Raw genomic sequence first — 13,035 nt, 5'->3', positions numbered from 1 at the left:
TGTACACAGTTGCATACTATCATACATAAAGAGCCTCTTGTCGGTTCCGCCAATGTGCCATCATTGGCAACTGCAAAAGTGCTGCTTCCCAACAAGTGTATTCCCAGCAAAAGAAATCCACTTTCTTTCCCCAGTCAAATGCATTAAATTTGCCACATTGTGTTTGTATAATCTAGGACAGCCTCCTCCAACCTGGAGTTGCCCATATGTTTTGTACTACTCCTATTATCGCCAACCAATGACCATGCTAGTTGGGCATGATGGGAGCTGGAGTCCAACATTTGGAGGGCTGATCTAGGAGAATGGTTGTGGGAGCATCTGTGTAATTCAGAGGATGCATCTCTATTTGCTTTTCTTTTTTATATGTAGAAATGGCATTTTCTCCTGACCTCTGGTGAATTTGTTGTTGTTTAGTCATTTAGTCGTGTCCAACTCTTCATGACCCCATGGACCAGAGTACGCCAGGCACTCCTGTCTTCCACTGCCTCCCGCAGTTTGATCAGACTCATGTTGGTAGCTTTGAGAACACTGTCCAACCATCTCGTCCTCTGTCATCCCCCTCTCCTAGTGCCCTCCATCTTTCCCAACATTAGGGTCTTTTCCAGGGAGTCTTCTCTTCTCATGAGGTGGCCAAAGTATTGGAGCCTCAGCTTCAGGATTTGTCCTTCCAGTGAGCACTCAGGGCTGATTTCCTTCAGAGTGGATAGGTTTTACCTTCTTGCAGTCCATGCAGGGCCGGCTCTAGGTAAGGTCCCGGTGCTGCGCGCTGCGAGGGCGGGGGCGCCGGAGTGATCTCAGCGCCAGGGCGCCCGACCTGCTCAAGACTGCCCTGAGTCCATGGGACTCTCAAGAGTCTTCTCCATAATTCAAAAGCATCAATTCTTTGGCGATCAGCCTTCTTTATGGTCCAGCTCTCACTTCCATACATCACTGGTGAATTACATGGCATATATTAGCATTGTGATGTATTTGAACCATAAATCTACATTCTTACCATGCTGTCTTTTTTACTTGTGACCCAGATGTCATAGAAAGTGGAATAAATAGCATATTTCCATAGAATACAACTGTTCTCTTGCTATTTTTATCCAAGAGAAAATAAAAACCAGAATTTCAAGTGTCTGGATTTAAAAACAAAAAACAAAACCAACGCTAACATTAAAAATGCCCTCATTTCAACCCAACTATTACATTGTCCAGATTATCTGCAAAACTAGGCATGTGTTAGAACAAACTTAACACAAGGATGTATCTGTAGGAGATGGATGAATTCATTTTGTATGATTTGTTTGTTTGTTTGCTTCCCTAGGGAAGAAAAAGAGCACTGGATCCGAGCAAAATATGAGCAGAAGCTCTTCCTTGCTCCACTGCAGCCCTTAGAGTTTTCCTTAGGCCAGCACCTGCTAAGAGCAACTGCGGAGGAAGATTTGCGAACGGTCATCCTGCTTCTTGCTCATGGGACACGAGAAGAAGTCAATGAAACCTGTGGAGATGGAGATGGGCGTTCAGCCTTACATCTAGCATGCCGGAAAGGAAATGTAGTGTTGGTGCAACTGTTAATTTGGGTGAGTATTTGCTACAAGGAAGGGACGCGGGTGGTGCTGTGGGTTAAACCACAGAGCCTAGGGCTTGCCGATCAGAAGGTCGGTAGTTTGAATCCCCGCAATGGGGTGAGCTCCCATTGCTCGGTCCCAGCTCCTGCCAACCTAGCAGTTCAAAAGCACGTCAAAGTGCAAGTAGTTAAATAGGTGTTTCCATGTGCTGCTCTGGTTCTCCAGAAGTGGCTTAGTCATGCTGGCCACATGACCTGGAAGCTTTCTGCGGACAAACGGCGGCTCCCTCGGCCAGTAAAGCAAGATGAGCGTCGCAACCCCAGAGTCGTCCACGGCTGGACGTAACGGTCAGGGGTCCCTTTACCTTTATGTGCCACATTAATTTGAGAGAGTAGCCCTGCATTAATGGGTGTGTTTGAATTGTCACTTTGGTTTAGCCAGGCCCTGTAGTACAGCTTATGTGTTTGATTTGATACAAGTGTTTGGAGCGTTGTGGTGGTATATATACATATATAGGTTGAACAGTTAATGGGCAAAACAAACATATGGCCATTCTGCACATTCACCAGGCCACAAGGAGAATGTGCACATAATCCACTCATGAAGAGGAAACTCTGCATGTAATCTGCTTGCAGGAGACTTATGTGGCAAGAAAACATAGAAGAGTATTGAACAATAAAAAACTTGGAACAGAATTCATCTCCTCAGACATTAAAAAGAAAATGGGATTTGTAATGTATACAAACCCTAAAATAGACTCAGAACAAATATTGAAGGATGAAGAAGGTAGATTATTGGGAATACAACTGAAGAATGGAAAAGAAAAAATATTTGTGGTAGGAATTTATGCCCCAAATGGGAATAAAACACATTACTTTAAATCAGTGGAAGAAAAATGATTAGAATATATAAATGAAAAAATTATCCTACTAGGAGATTTTAATGGTGTTACCTCAGTGGAATTAGATCGAACAGAAAGAAAGGGGAAATCAAAAGGGGGAAGACTCCCACACATATTTTTTCAAATGGTGGACAACCTAAATTTAAAAGATGTGTGGAGACACAAACATCCAAAGGAAAAACAATACACATGTTATTCAGAGGCTAGACAATCAGCAGGAAGAATAGATGGAATATGGACATCAATTAATTTAATTTTGAAGATTAAAAAAATAGAAATATAACCCAAATCAGTAACAGACCACAATTCAATTACGTTAGAATTAAAAAATAACAGAAAAATAAAAAGAAGATGGAGAATGAATGAAAAAATTCTAAATGATGAAAAAAAATTGAACAAAGCACAACAGCTTCTTAAGGAATTTCTCCAAGTAAACATGGCAAAGGATGATATGGGACTCAAGCAAGGTCTATATAAGAGAACTTTATATCCAACAAAATATGATACAAAGAAGAAGCAGAGAGGGAGAAATGGATCAAATTAGAAATGAAATAGAAGAGAATGAAAAAATATGAGCCAAACATCCAAAGAATGTGAGTGCAAGCCAAGAAATTAAACTTTTGCAAAATCAATTATCAACTTTACTAAATTATGAAATAGAAAACTATATTAAATGGATGAAAGAGAGGAATTTTGAAATTTTGAATTTGCTAATAAATCATGAAAAATGCTTGTGTGGCAATTAAAAAAGAGACATAAGGAAAAATAATAATAGATAAAGTGATAGAGGAAGAAAAAAAATTATAGATAATCCAGAGGAGATAAGCAAATGTTTTGTCAGATATTATTAAAAAAAAACCTCTATGAAACAAGTAGTGAAAAAGAAAAAAAGGTAGTAGAGTACCTCCAAAGAAGGAACTTTCCCAAAATTATAAGAGAAAAAAATAAATTATTGAATGTCCCTATAACTATGATGGAACTGCATCAAGCCCAGGCCCAGATGGACTCACAGCTCTACATTACAAAATTTATCTCATTGTTGAATAATGAATACTGATTATAAAATTATAAAATCTACACTGAAATCCTAGCTAATAGACTAAAAACAGTTCTTATATTTTTATAAAATCAATCAACAATACTATTAAAAAAACAGTTCTTAATATGTCTGTTGTCTTTGTCCATGGAGTTTTCTTGGCAAAATACTGGAGTGGTTTGCCAGTTCCTTCTCCTCATGAGAAGAGAAGACTCCCTGGAAAAGACCCTGATGTTGGGAAAGATGGAGGGCACTAGGAGAAGGGGACGACAGAGGACGAGATGGTTGGACAGTGTTCTCGAAGCTACGAACATGAGTTTGACCAAACTGCGGAAGGCAGCGGAAGACAGAAGTGCCTGGCATGTTCTGGTCCATGGGGTCACGAAGAGTCAGACACAGCTAAACGACTAAACAACAACAAGAAGTTCTTAATAATATTATTAAACAAGATCAAGCTAGATTCTTGCTGGGAAGTAAGATGTGTAATAACATGAGACTGGTTATTGGTGCAATCGAATATCTAGACATTCATCCAAACAAAAAGGCTGCTTTTATGTTCATTGATGCGGAAAAAACTTTCAACAACATATCATGGAAATTCTCAGTAGTGGCACCCGCCCTGTGGAACGCCCTCTCACCAGATGTCAAAGAGAACAACTACCAGACTATTAGAAGACATCTGAAGGCAGCCCTGTTTAGGGAAGCTTTTAATGTTTAATAGATTATTGTATTTTAATATCCTTTTGGAAGCCACCGAGAGTGGCTGGGGAAACCCAGCCAGATGGGCGGGGTATAAATTATTATTATTATTATTATTATTATTATTATTATTATGAAAATTATTGAAGTAATGGAAATGGAGGAACAGTTCAGCAAAGGAGTAATGGCAATTTATGATATGCAAAAAGCAAATTTGATAATCAATAATGAAATGTCAGAACTTTTCAAGATAGAAAAGGGAACCAGGCAGGGTTGCCCACTCTCTCCCTTACTATTTATCTTAACTTTGAAAATCCTTAATCAAGAAATAAGGGATGAGCAGGAGATAAAAGATATATCTTTAGGTAATAAATCTTTTAAACTAAGGGCGTTTGCAGACAATCTAGTATTATTGGTGAAGAATTCCAAAGGAAGTATCAACAAAATATTAGAAAAAATGTCAGACTATGGCAGAGTTTCAGGTTTTAAACTTAACACAACAAAAACAAAATTACAGTGGTACCTCGGTTTATGAACACAATTGGTTCTGGAAGTCTGTTCATAAACTGAAGCGTTCATAAACTGAAGCGAACTTTCCCATTGAAAGTAATGGAAAGTGGATTAATCCGTTCCAGACGGGTCTGCGGAGTACTCAACCTGAAGCGTACTTAACCCGAAGCATGGGTGTAATTGGTTCCGGAAGTCTGTTCATAAACTGAAGCGTTCATAAACTGAAGCGAACTTTCCCATTGAAAGTAATGGAAAGTGAATTATTATTAATCCATTCCAGATGGGTCCGCGGCGTTCGTAAACTGAAAATTCGTAAACCGAGGTGTTCATAAGCCTAGGTTCCACTGTAATGTTAAAGAATATCGGGAAACAGGAGAAAAAGGAACTGCAAGTTAAAATAGAATTGCAAATAGTAAAGAAAATAAAACATTTTGGAATCCAAATTACAATGAAAAATATAAATTTATTTGAAGATAATTATAATAACATTTGGAAAGATATAAAGAGAGATTTAGAAATTTGGTCCAGATTAAAGTTATCCTTGTGGGGTGGAATTGCGGCAATAAAAATGAATATTCTCCCCAACTTAGTGTTCCTTTTTCAAATGATCCCCATAATTGAAAAAATGGATTGTTTTAATTTATGAAAGAAATATTTGTCTAAGTTTGTCTGGCAGGGTAAGATGCCTCACATAAAATACAAATTATTAACAGATAAAAGAGAACGGGGAGGCTTTGGCCTCCCAGACTTGAAAATATATTATGAGGCATCTTGCCTCTGCTGGATAAAAGAATGAATATTATTGGAAAATAGGGACATCTTGGACTGAGAGGGATTCAACAACAGGTATGGATGGCATGCCTATTTAGTTTATAATAAGACAAATGTACATCTATGATTTTCAAATTATATAATCAGAAGTTATTTATTTAATATTTGGAGGAAGTATCAAAATTTATTCGAGCCAAAGATTCCATGGTGGGCTGCATCATTAGAGGCAATTTTGATAAAAAAGAAAAATATGGATACAAATTGGGCAACATCTAAACAATTAATAAAAGAAGAACAAGGACAGTTAGAATTGAAATCTTATGAAGAAATTTCTCAACATTGTACGAGTTGGTTACAATATTATCAATTAAATGATATATTTAAACCAGACCAAAAAAATGGATTCCAAAAAGAAGAATCAAAATTTCAATTAGAATTATTACAAAATTATTTTAAAAATTATCAAAAACGTACAAATTATTATTGGAATGGGAACTCAAAGATGAAGAGATAAAGGAAATTATGATTAAACTAGTGTCATTCAGCCCGTTTAATAAACGGGCGCTAGAACATTCGGCCTGTTTCGGCGGCAGCGACACGTGCCTCCCATGGCTGCTCCCGTGTGCCTCCCACAGCCGCCGCTTCGTCGAGGCGCTCCACTGAGCCCAGCTGGGCAGCGGGCGCCCAGGAGAAGGCCGCAATTCTTCTGAGGATCACGAGGGAAACAGTAGGCAGAGGGGTGGGGGTGGGGAGAGCGTGTGTGTGTGTGTGTGCGTCCAGTCTCTGCGTCCAATCCCTGTGTCCGTGGGGCACATGCGCAGTAGCGCGGACACAGGGACACAGGGACTGGACGCAGAGACACAGGGACTTTATTATATAGGATGGGGACAAGATTTTGTGTACGCAATACAGATGGACCAATGGGAAAAACTTTGGAAATACGATATCAATTTACTGCCTGTTATACCATTAAAGAAAATGTAATGAATATGTTGTACAGGTAGTACACGACCTCTGCTAAATTAGCAAAAAAAAATAAACTAGAAATAAATGTATGTTGGAGATGCAAGTTATCAGAAGGAACATTGTATCATGTTTGGTGGGGATGTGACAAAATTAAAAAGTTCTGGGGAAATATTTATGAAGAATTGAAAAAAATGTTCAAAATAACATTCGAAAAAAGACCAGAAGCTTTCCTTTTAGGAATAGTGACAAAAGACATCCCCAGGGACAATGTTAAAAATGTTCTTTATGTGACAGCCGCCACAAGGATTTTGGTCACAAAAAATTGAAAGGGAGAAAAAATCCCAACAGTGGCAGAATGGCAAATTAAATTTTGTGAATTTATTGAATTAGCTAAAATGATGGCAGCAATCAGATTACAATCTAATCAAAATTTAAGAAAGAATAGGAATGCGTAGAGGAATACATGGCAAAACAATGTTCCAAAAGTAATTTGTTGATATGTTTAAACTGAAACCCACAAAATCAAAATGAACAAAGTATAAGATCTTATGGTTAATAGCATTAATATATTGCTCAAACACAATTTAAAGATACTGTATTAAATTTAATGATGCCAAACATGGGTGGAGGGAAGTCACAGGGAATTAAGAGGGTAAAAATGAAAATGAAAAACAATATTCGGATATATGTATATAGAAGGTAATGTTAAAATGCCGAAGTTGGTTTATTTTATTTTTATTTATTTATTTTTTGTTTATATCATTGTTGTATTGTATTATTGCAAAAATCAAGTAATTTTTTTAAAAAGAAGAATAATAGGAAACTCTGCACGTTTCTGAATCCATCTACAGGCCTTGGGGATTGTATGTATATTAATTTTGTACATTTTGCAGTTATTATGCATAATTTACAATATGTACATTCCCTAACATTCCCCTAACATGTACATATTCCAACCTGGTGCAAAGGTCTTATGAATGCTGGCAGCTCAGAATCAGTGTATATCCCTTAAAATGTGTATATAGTTTAAAAGCGCTTGATTAATTTAAAACTGTTCTCCCTTGAAAGTTGGCGAGCGCATCTAGGGTCATCAGGCATGAATGAAGCCCCCTTCTCCCTGAGTGAGGCAGGAGTGCTGCTGACCTCAGCGGTGGTAGCTGGGGGCACAACAGAAAGCTGCTCAGATTTAAAACTAGGTAATGAGAATGATTTCTTTCCAGCTTCTCTGCCTGCTCCTGTTCCTAAATGCTGCCTGTTCTTTCCACAGTATGGTCTTGACGTTATGGCCCGCGATGCCCATGGAAACGGTGCTTTGGCCTATGCCAGGCAAGCCACCAGCCAAGAGTGCATTGACGTTCTCCTGCAGTACGGCTGCCCCGATGAGTGCTTTGTCCTTATGGCTACTCCCAATTTATCATGGAAGAACACTAATAGGAACAACAGCAGTGCAAGGATGCCCACCATCATCTGAAAATACTGGCTCTTGTTTTCTGACCTTACTAATATTCATACATGTTAGGCATTACTTCCACAGCTGAAGCCCATGAGTCTGTAAAAGAGCCCTTCTTTTCTCCTCAGTTCTCACTTTCTCCAGAGAGGGCGGGAATTGCCTGGCTACTGTAAAAAGACAAGAAGGAGAAAAGAGGACTGCAGAAACCATTTGTTTTAATAAAAAGAACTCAAAGGATGAAACTGTAGATGGGAGGAGAAGACAAAGAGAGGTCATGGATTCACTAATGATAGCACATGACATGGGACCATTTGACTGGGTGTCTCGAGGCAAGGCTCTCAAGGCAAGTATTGCACGAGAGTTACTGGAGGGAAACAACAGGGGGAAGACGAGAAGAAATTGCAACTTTCCTTAACTGACAGTTCAGCACATCAGTACAATTCACCTCTACCAAACTGAACATTTGGATTTCATTCCCTTTTCTAAAGAGCTTGACGGCATAAATCAGAAGCAAGCACAGAGTTTGTCAGGTCTGAAGCTCCTATGATGGTATGTGTCAAATCAGTTGTAGCTAATCTGTCCAGGGAGAATACTGGCTTCATTACACTTGTATAGTTGAGTTCTTCCAGCATTACTGCTGTTTAATAGAACATGATTAGTCATCACGGAGAAAAAAGCATATTAGCTGAGGAGGTAGTTACATGGCACGCTTCGGTGATTGCTTGGATGTGATTGCAATATTCTTAGAAGCATCATATTATCTCAGACATGTTCTTTCAAGCCCTTGGAGCCTTCCTTTCTAAATTCACTGTCATAATTTAGTATCTGTTTAATTTTTCAGTCCAAAGAGAGGAAATCAGTTGCTGAGTATTATTTGACTGCAGCCTCCTTGGTGTAAAAACAAAATGGAAAAAATAAATAAGAATAGCTATGAAATGCAAAAGGGATTAATGAATACTGCTAAGGAAAAAAAATTTCAAGCTCATTTATGAGAATAACTACATAAAAGGCTAATTTTTTCCATCATGAGAAATACATTGTGTCACTTTCACCAATATAAATGTGTTAAGTTTCACCCTAAATTATTTAGATTGTGTATTGTGTCTTTTGGTTATGTGTATGTAAAATATTCTATTCAAATTTTTAAATGTTCGTAAGTATGCATTGATTTTTTTGTAAGGCAAATATACTTCTGTTAATTTATAAACTATAATTGATGTGACATAATGTGCAGATAGTTAGGATCTAAGGGATCACAGATTGTAGTAATAGATCGTGAAAACACTCCAGACAAAGAAATAGATTTTTTCCTTGATGAAAAGCATATCTGTCTAAGATGCTGGCACATGTTTACAGAAAAGGTGTTGGGAAATATGGTTTGGAAAGGCAGACCATTGTCTTCCAGAAGCACAAACATCTTTCACTGTGTGCTTCCTGAAAATGTTGTGGAGTGTGCTTGGGAGCCTGAAGCAAAGTATGCAAGAATCAGGGTCCAATCATAGCTTCTTGTCCTCCAGAATGGATCCCGTGGAATGGCTGACTTCTGGGAAGGATTTTAGATAACAATAGCAGTTTCAGTGTATTGGTAGCACTGAATTGTTTTTAGCTTTTGTCTCCTTTGTGGGTTCTGTGATTTTGAATTGCGAGGCATGAATAGGAAAAAGGGTATGTTATAGAGAAGGAATTAATGTTGAAACTGCCCGAGAGAGATACCAGTGAAGAATTCTTTACATGCAATAACAAAACATACATTTACCTGCATTTAACACTCCTGTGGTATTTTATTTCTTTGTGACTGTATTTTCCATTGAAGGGGAAAATAACTGGAGAAAATAAAGCACAGAACTGAATTTGTGCTGAGAAGACCAGAAGAAATACTTTTGTAATGTTGTAATCTCCTGGGGCTGCAGACCCTCTGCTCTTTGTTGGGCAAGGGACAATTTCCTAAGCTTTCTTCCTGACAGTTTACTAAAATAAGGCTTGACAAAATACAATTTAGTGGTACAAATTGTGGTAATGCCAAGAGTACCCCAAATGAAGTCAATAGAAAGTACTTGGTTTTTGTACCTCCCCTAAAAGAGCAGAGGGTCTGCAGCCCCAGGTTCTGATGAACATGGCGGTGATGGAGGGAAGGCATCAGCCGATTGCTAGTGTCACGTAAGCAGTGTTATGGAAGCCGCATTAAACCTAGTATCTGCCTGAACATCTTCAAAGCCACAAATGTGGACTCATGCTGCAAAATTCCCATGGCTCTTTTATTTCTTTTAAATGCTCACAGAGCTGAATACACGAAAAGAGAAAACCAATGGAATAAGGCGGCCAACTCAAGCATTGTTGCACAAAGACTGTAGTTTGTGCCTGTGAGGCTTCTCTTGGCTCAAGTTACCAGACAACATTACAAAAGTATTTCTTCTGGTCTTCTCAGCACAAATTCAGTTCTGTGCTTTATTTTCTCCAGTTATTTTCCCCTTCAATGGAAAATACAGTCACAAAGAAATAAAATACCACAGGAGTGTTAAATGCAGGTAAATGTATGTTTTGTTATTGCATGTAAAGAATTCTTCACTGGTATCTCTCTCGGGCAGTTTCAACATTAATTCCTTCTCTATAACATACCCTTTTTCCTACTCATGCCTCGCAATTCAAAATACACATAACCAAAAGACAGAATACTGTACACAATCTAAATAACTTAGGGTGAAACTCAACACATTTATATTAGTGAAAGTGACACAATGTGTTTCTCATAATAGAAAATATGTATCAGCCACACCCAAACAAAAGTTATTGTCACACCTGAAGAAACTAGAATACATGAAGGAAGAGTAGGGGAAAGTTTAAGAGAACAATTACCCCAACCATCAGCTCCTCAGCAACACTTACATACAAATGCTATAAAAGTGAAAGTAAAACCTGAAATTTCATTTATTCAAAACACCTGACTGCAGAAGAGCAGCTTGTCATTCCCAGAGTCAAATGCCACTACCTGGCTGAAAGTCACAATGCTAAAATCAGAACTTCACTGATACTGTAAGAAAAACTCCTGCCTCATAAGCTCACTGTTCCTCTTGCATTTCCTTCCCTGCCACCTTCTTGGATAAAAGTCCCATGCATTGAATCAAAATATATTAAATCACAGGGACAACAGATCTGGCTATGCCATATTTGCATGTGGCATAAGTGGAGTGTGACATGTTTGTTATGAGTTCAGGATTATAATAATATATTTAGTTATTTTTAAAGAGGGAAATCATGCACTCACACTTTTCAAGGATTCTCCATGATGCTCAAAGCATCTTGTTTTATTTAGGCCAAACCAGATACAGTGGGAAAGATGTGGCGTGTCTCCCAATGCATGGGCGTAGGCGGGGGGCAGGAGGGGCAATTGCCCCTCCTAGAAGCAGAAGGCTGAGGGGCGCAGGCGCGGCAGCCCCAGGTTCCCGCTCCCGGCACGAAGCTCCAGAGGCGCGCGGGGAGCGTAAGCGGAGGAGGCAGCCACAGGCTTGCGTTCCCCGCCTGCCTCTGGAGCTTCGCGCCGGGAGCGGGAGCCTGGGGCCGCCTCCTCAGAAGACCTGGGAGGCGGAGGAGGCAGCCACAAGCTCGCGTTCCCCGCACACCTCTGGAGCTTCGCGCCGGGAGCGGGAGCCTGGGGCCGCCTCCTCAGAAGAGCTGGGCGGCGCAGGCAACGTAGCCAGGCCCACATTCCCACTGTGGCCCCTCCCCTCCCGCCCCTTGCCCCCGCCCCTTGCCCCCCCTAATTTTGATCCTGGATACGCCCCTGCCCCAGTGCTTTCTATGTTCACTTTAATGTAACTATGGGGTGTGTGCCCAGATTTGGAGCAGTGACAGGACAAGGGTGTTTTAACTCTTTCCCCACCGATCATTTCCCTGCTAAATACAGAGAGAAAAGCCGATGGGGGAGAGATATTATGATTATGCTGCATGGATAAAGAAAGAGATGTAGACAGCACTATATATACACGAGTGTCTGATTAATACAAGAGAGTCCTGCATAGGAGCAGGATTGTACAGGCTGAGCGAGATGTGACATAAAGAATGTCTCCTAATGGGTTTTGTTTTTACTGTAATGCTGCTGCAGGGGGCTCAGAATATGATGTGGGGAGGGCAGTACTTAACTATTTTCCCATAGGCCATTTTCCCAATGATAATATCTCTCCCCATCTGCTTTTCTCTCTGAGGGGGAAAAAGATACGTGAGCAAAGTATCTAAGCAGCTAGAAGTATTTAGCAGGGAAATGATCGGTGGGGAAAGAGTTAAAACACCCTCTTCCTGTCGCTGCTCCAAATCTGGGTTTCTTCAGGTGTGACAATAAGGGTGTGGCTGATACGTATTAGGGTGAAGTAGTTATTTAGAGCACTCAATTCATATCTGAAGTTTTTGTGTTGGTAGTTGAGTTACATGCTTTCCTTTGTCTCGTCTGGTTAATATTGGGAGACATTTCACTTTGCTTGTTGTTTCATATGATCTTGTTCGATTAAATGTCAATTTGTATTATGTTTCCCTCTCGCTTTCTCCATCCCTTCTTAGTGTGTCAGCTGTACAGTATTCTGAATTTTAAAAATGTTGTAAAGTAATGCAAAGAGAGAGACTGCTATATTGGATATGTCTCTTTCTAATAAATATAAGAAAATACCCTTGTTTGCCTGTAAATGTTGTTCTTTCACATCTTTTCACAAAGGCAACTGCTGAAATTTCTCTCTAGTTACTAAAGGTAAAGAACATTTCCCCCCTAAATAAATAAATACTTGTAAAATGCATTGATTGATAGAGCCCAGTATTGTCTATCGTCAATGTCTTTCTAAGCACTGCTTAGATGCTTTTCAGCTGGACATCACAAGGATTGAGCCTGCAACCTTGTTCATGCAAAGCATGTCAACTACTTGTAGCCTAATTCTACACTTGTACAGCTTCTCTCAAATATATAAGCACTTATTGTAAATGTTGATGAATGTATTTTTCCCCATCAACATATATATTGTAATACCTATTAGTTTGACTCCACAGTCAGTATATGGACAATCATAGAGTTGAAAGAGACCACAAGGGCCATCCAGTCTAACCCCCTGCCAAGCAGGAAACACCATCAAAGCATTCCTGACAGATGGCTGTCAAGCCTCTGCTTAAAGAC

General features: G+C 39.4%; 1 protein-coding gene across 4 annotated transcripts in view; it reads left to right on the top strand.

The window, feature by feature from the left end:
- The window catches only part of AGAP1 (ArfGAP with GTPase domain, ankyrin repeat and PH domain 1), a 373,158-nt gene extending 360,619 nt beyond the window's left edge, over positions 1 to 12,539 (top strand). For all 4 annotated transcript variants that reach the window (XM_035139168.3, XM_088666036.1, XM_088666000.1 and 1 more), the window contains 2 exons: positions 1,310 to 1,565; positions 7,704 to 12,539. In XM_035139168.3, the coding sequence (XP_034995059.3) occupies positions 1,310 to 1,565; positions 7,704 to 7,907 (460 nt within the window). In that variant the 3' untranslated portion in view covers positions 7,908 to 12,539. The remainder of the gene's footprint in view (positions 1 to 1,309; positions 1,566 to 7,703) is intronic.
- The last annotated feature ends 496 nt before the right edge of the window (positions 12,540 to 13,035 follow it).

This window comes from Zootoca vivipara, chromosome 1 (assembly GCF_965207765.1).
Source record: "Zootoca vivipara chromosome 1, rZooViv2.hap1.1, whole genome shotgun sequence".
In the NCBI taxonomy this organism is placed as follows: Eukaryota; Metazoa; Chordata; class Lepidosauria; order Squamata; family Lacertidae; genus Zootoca; species Zootoca vivipara.
This window is presented reverse-complemented; position numbering and strand designations above follow the sequence as displayed.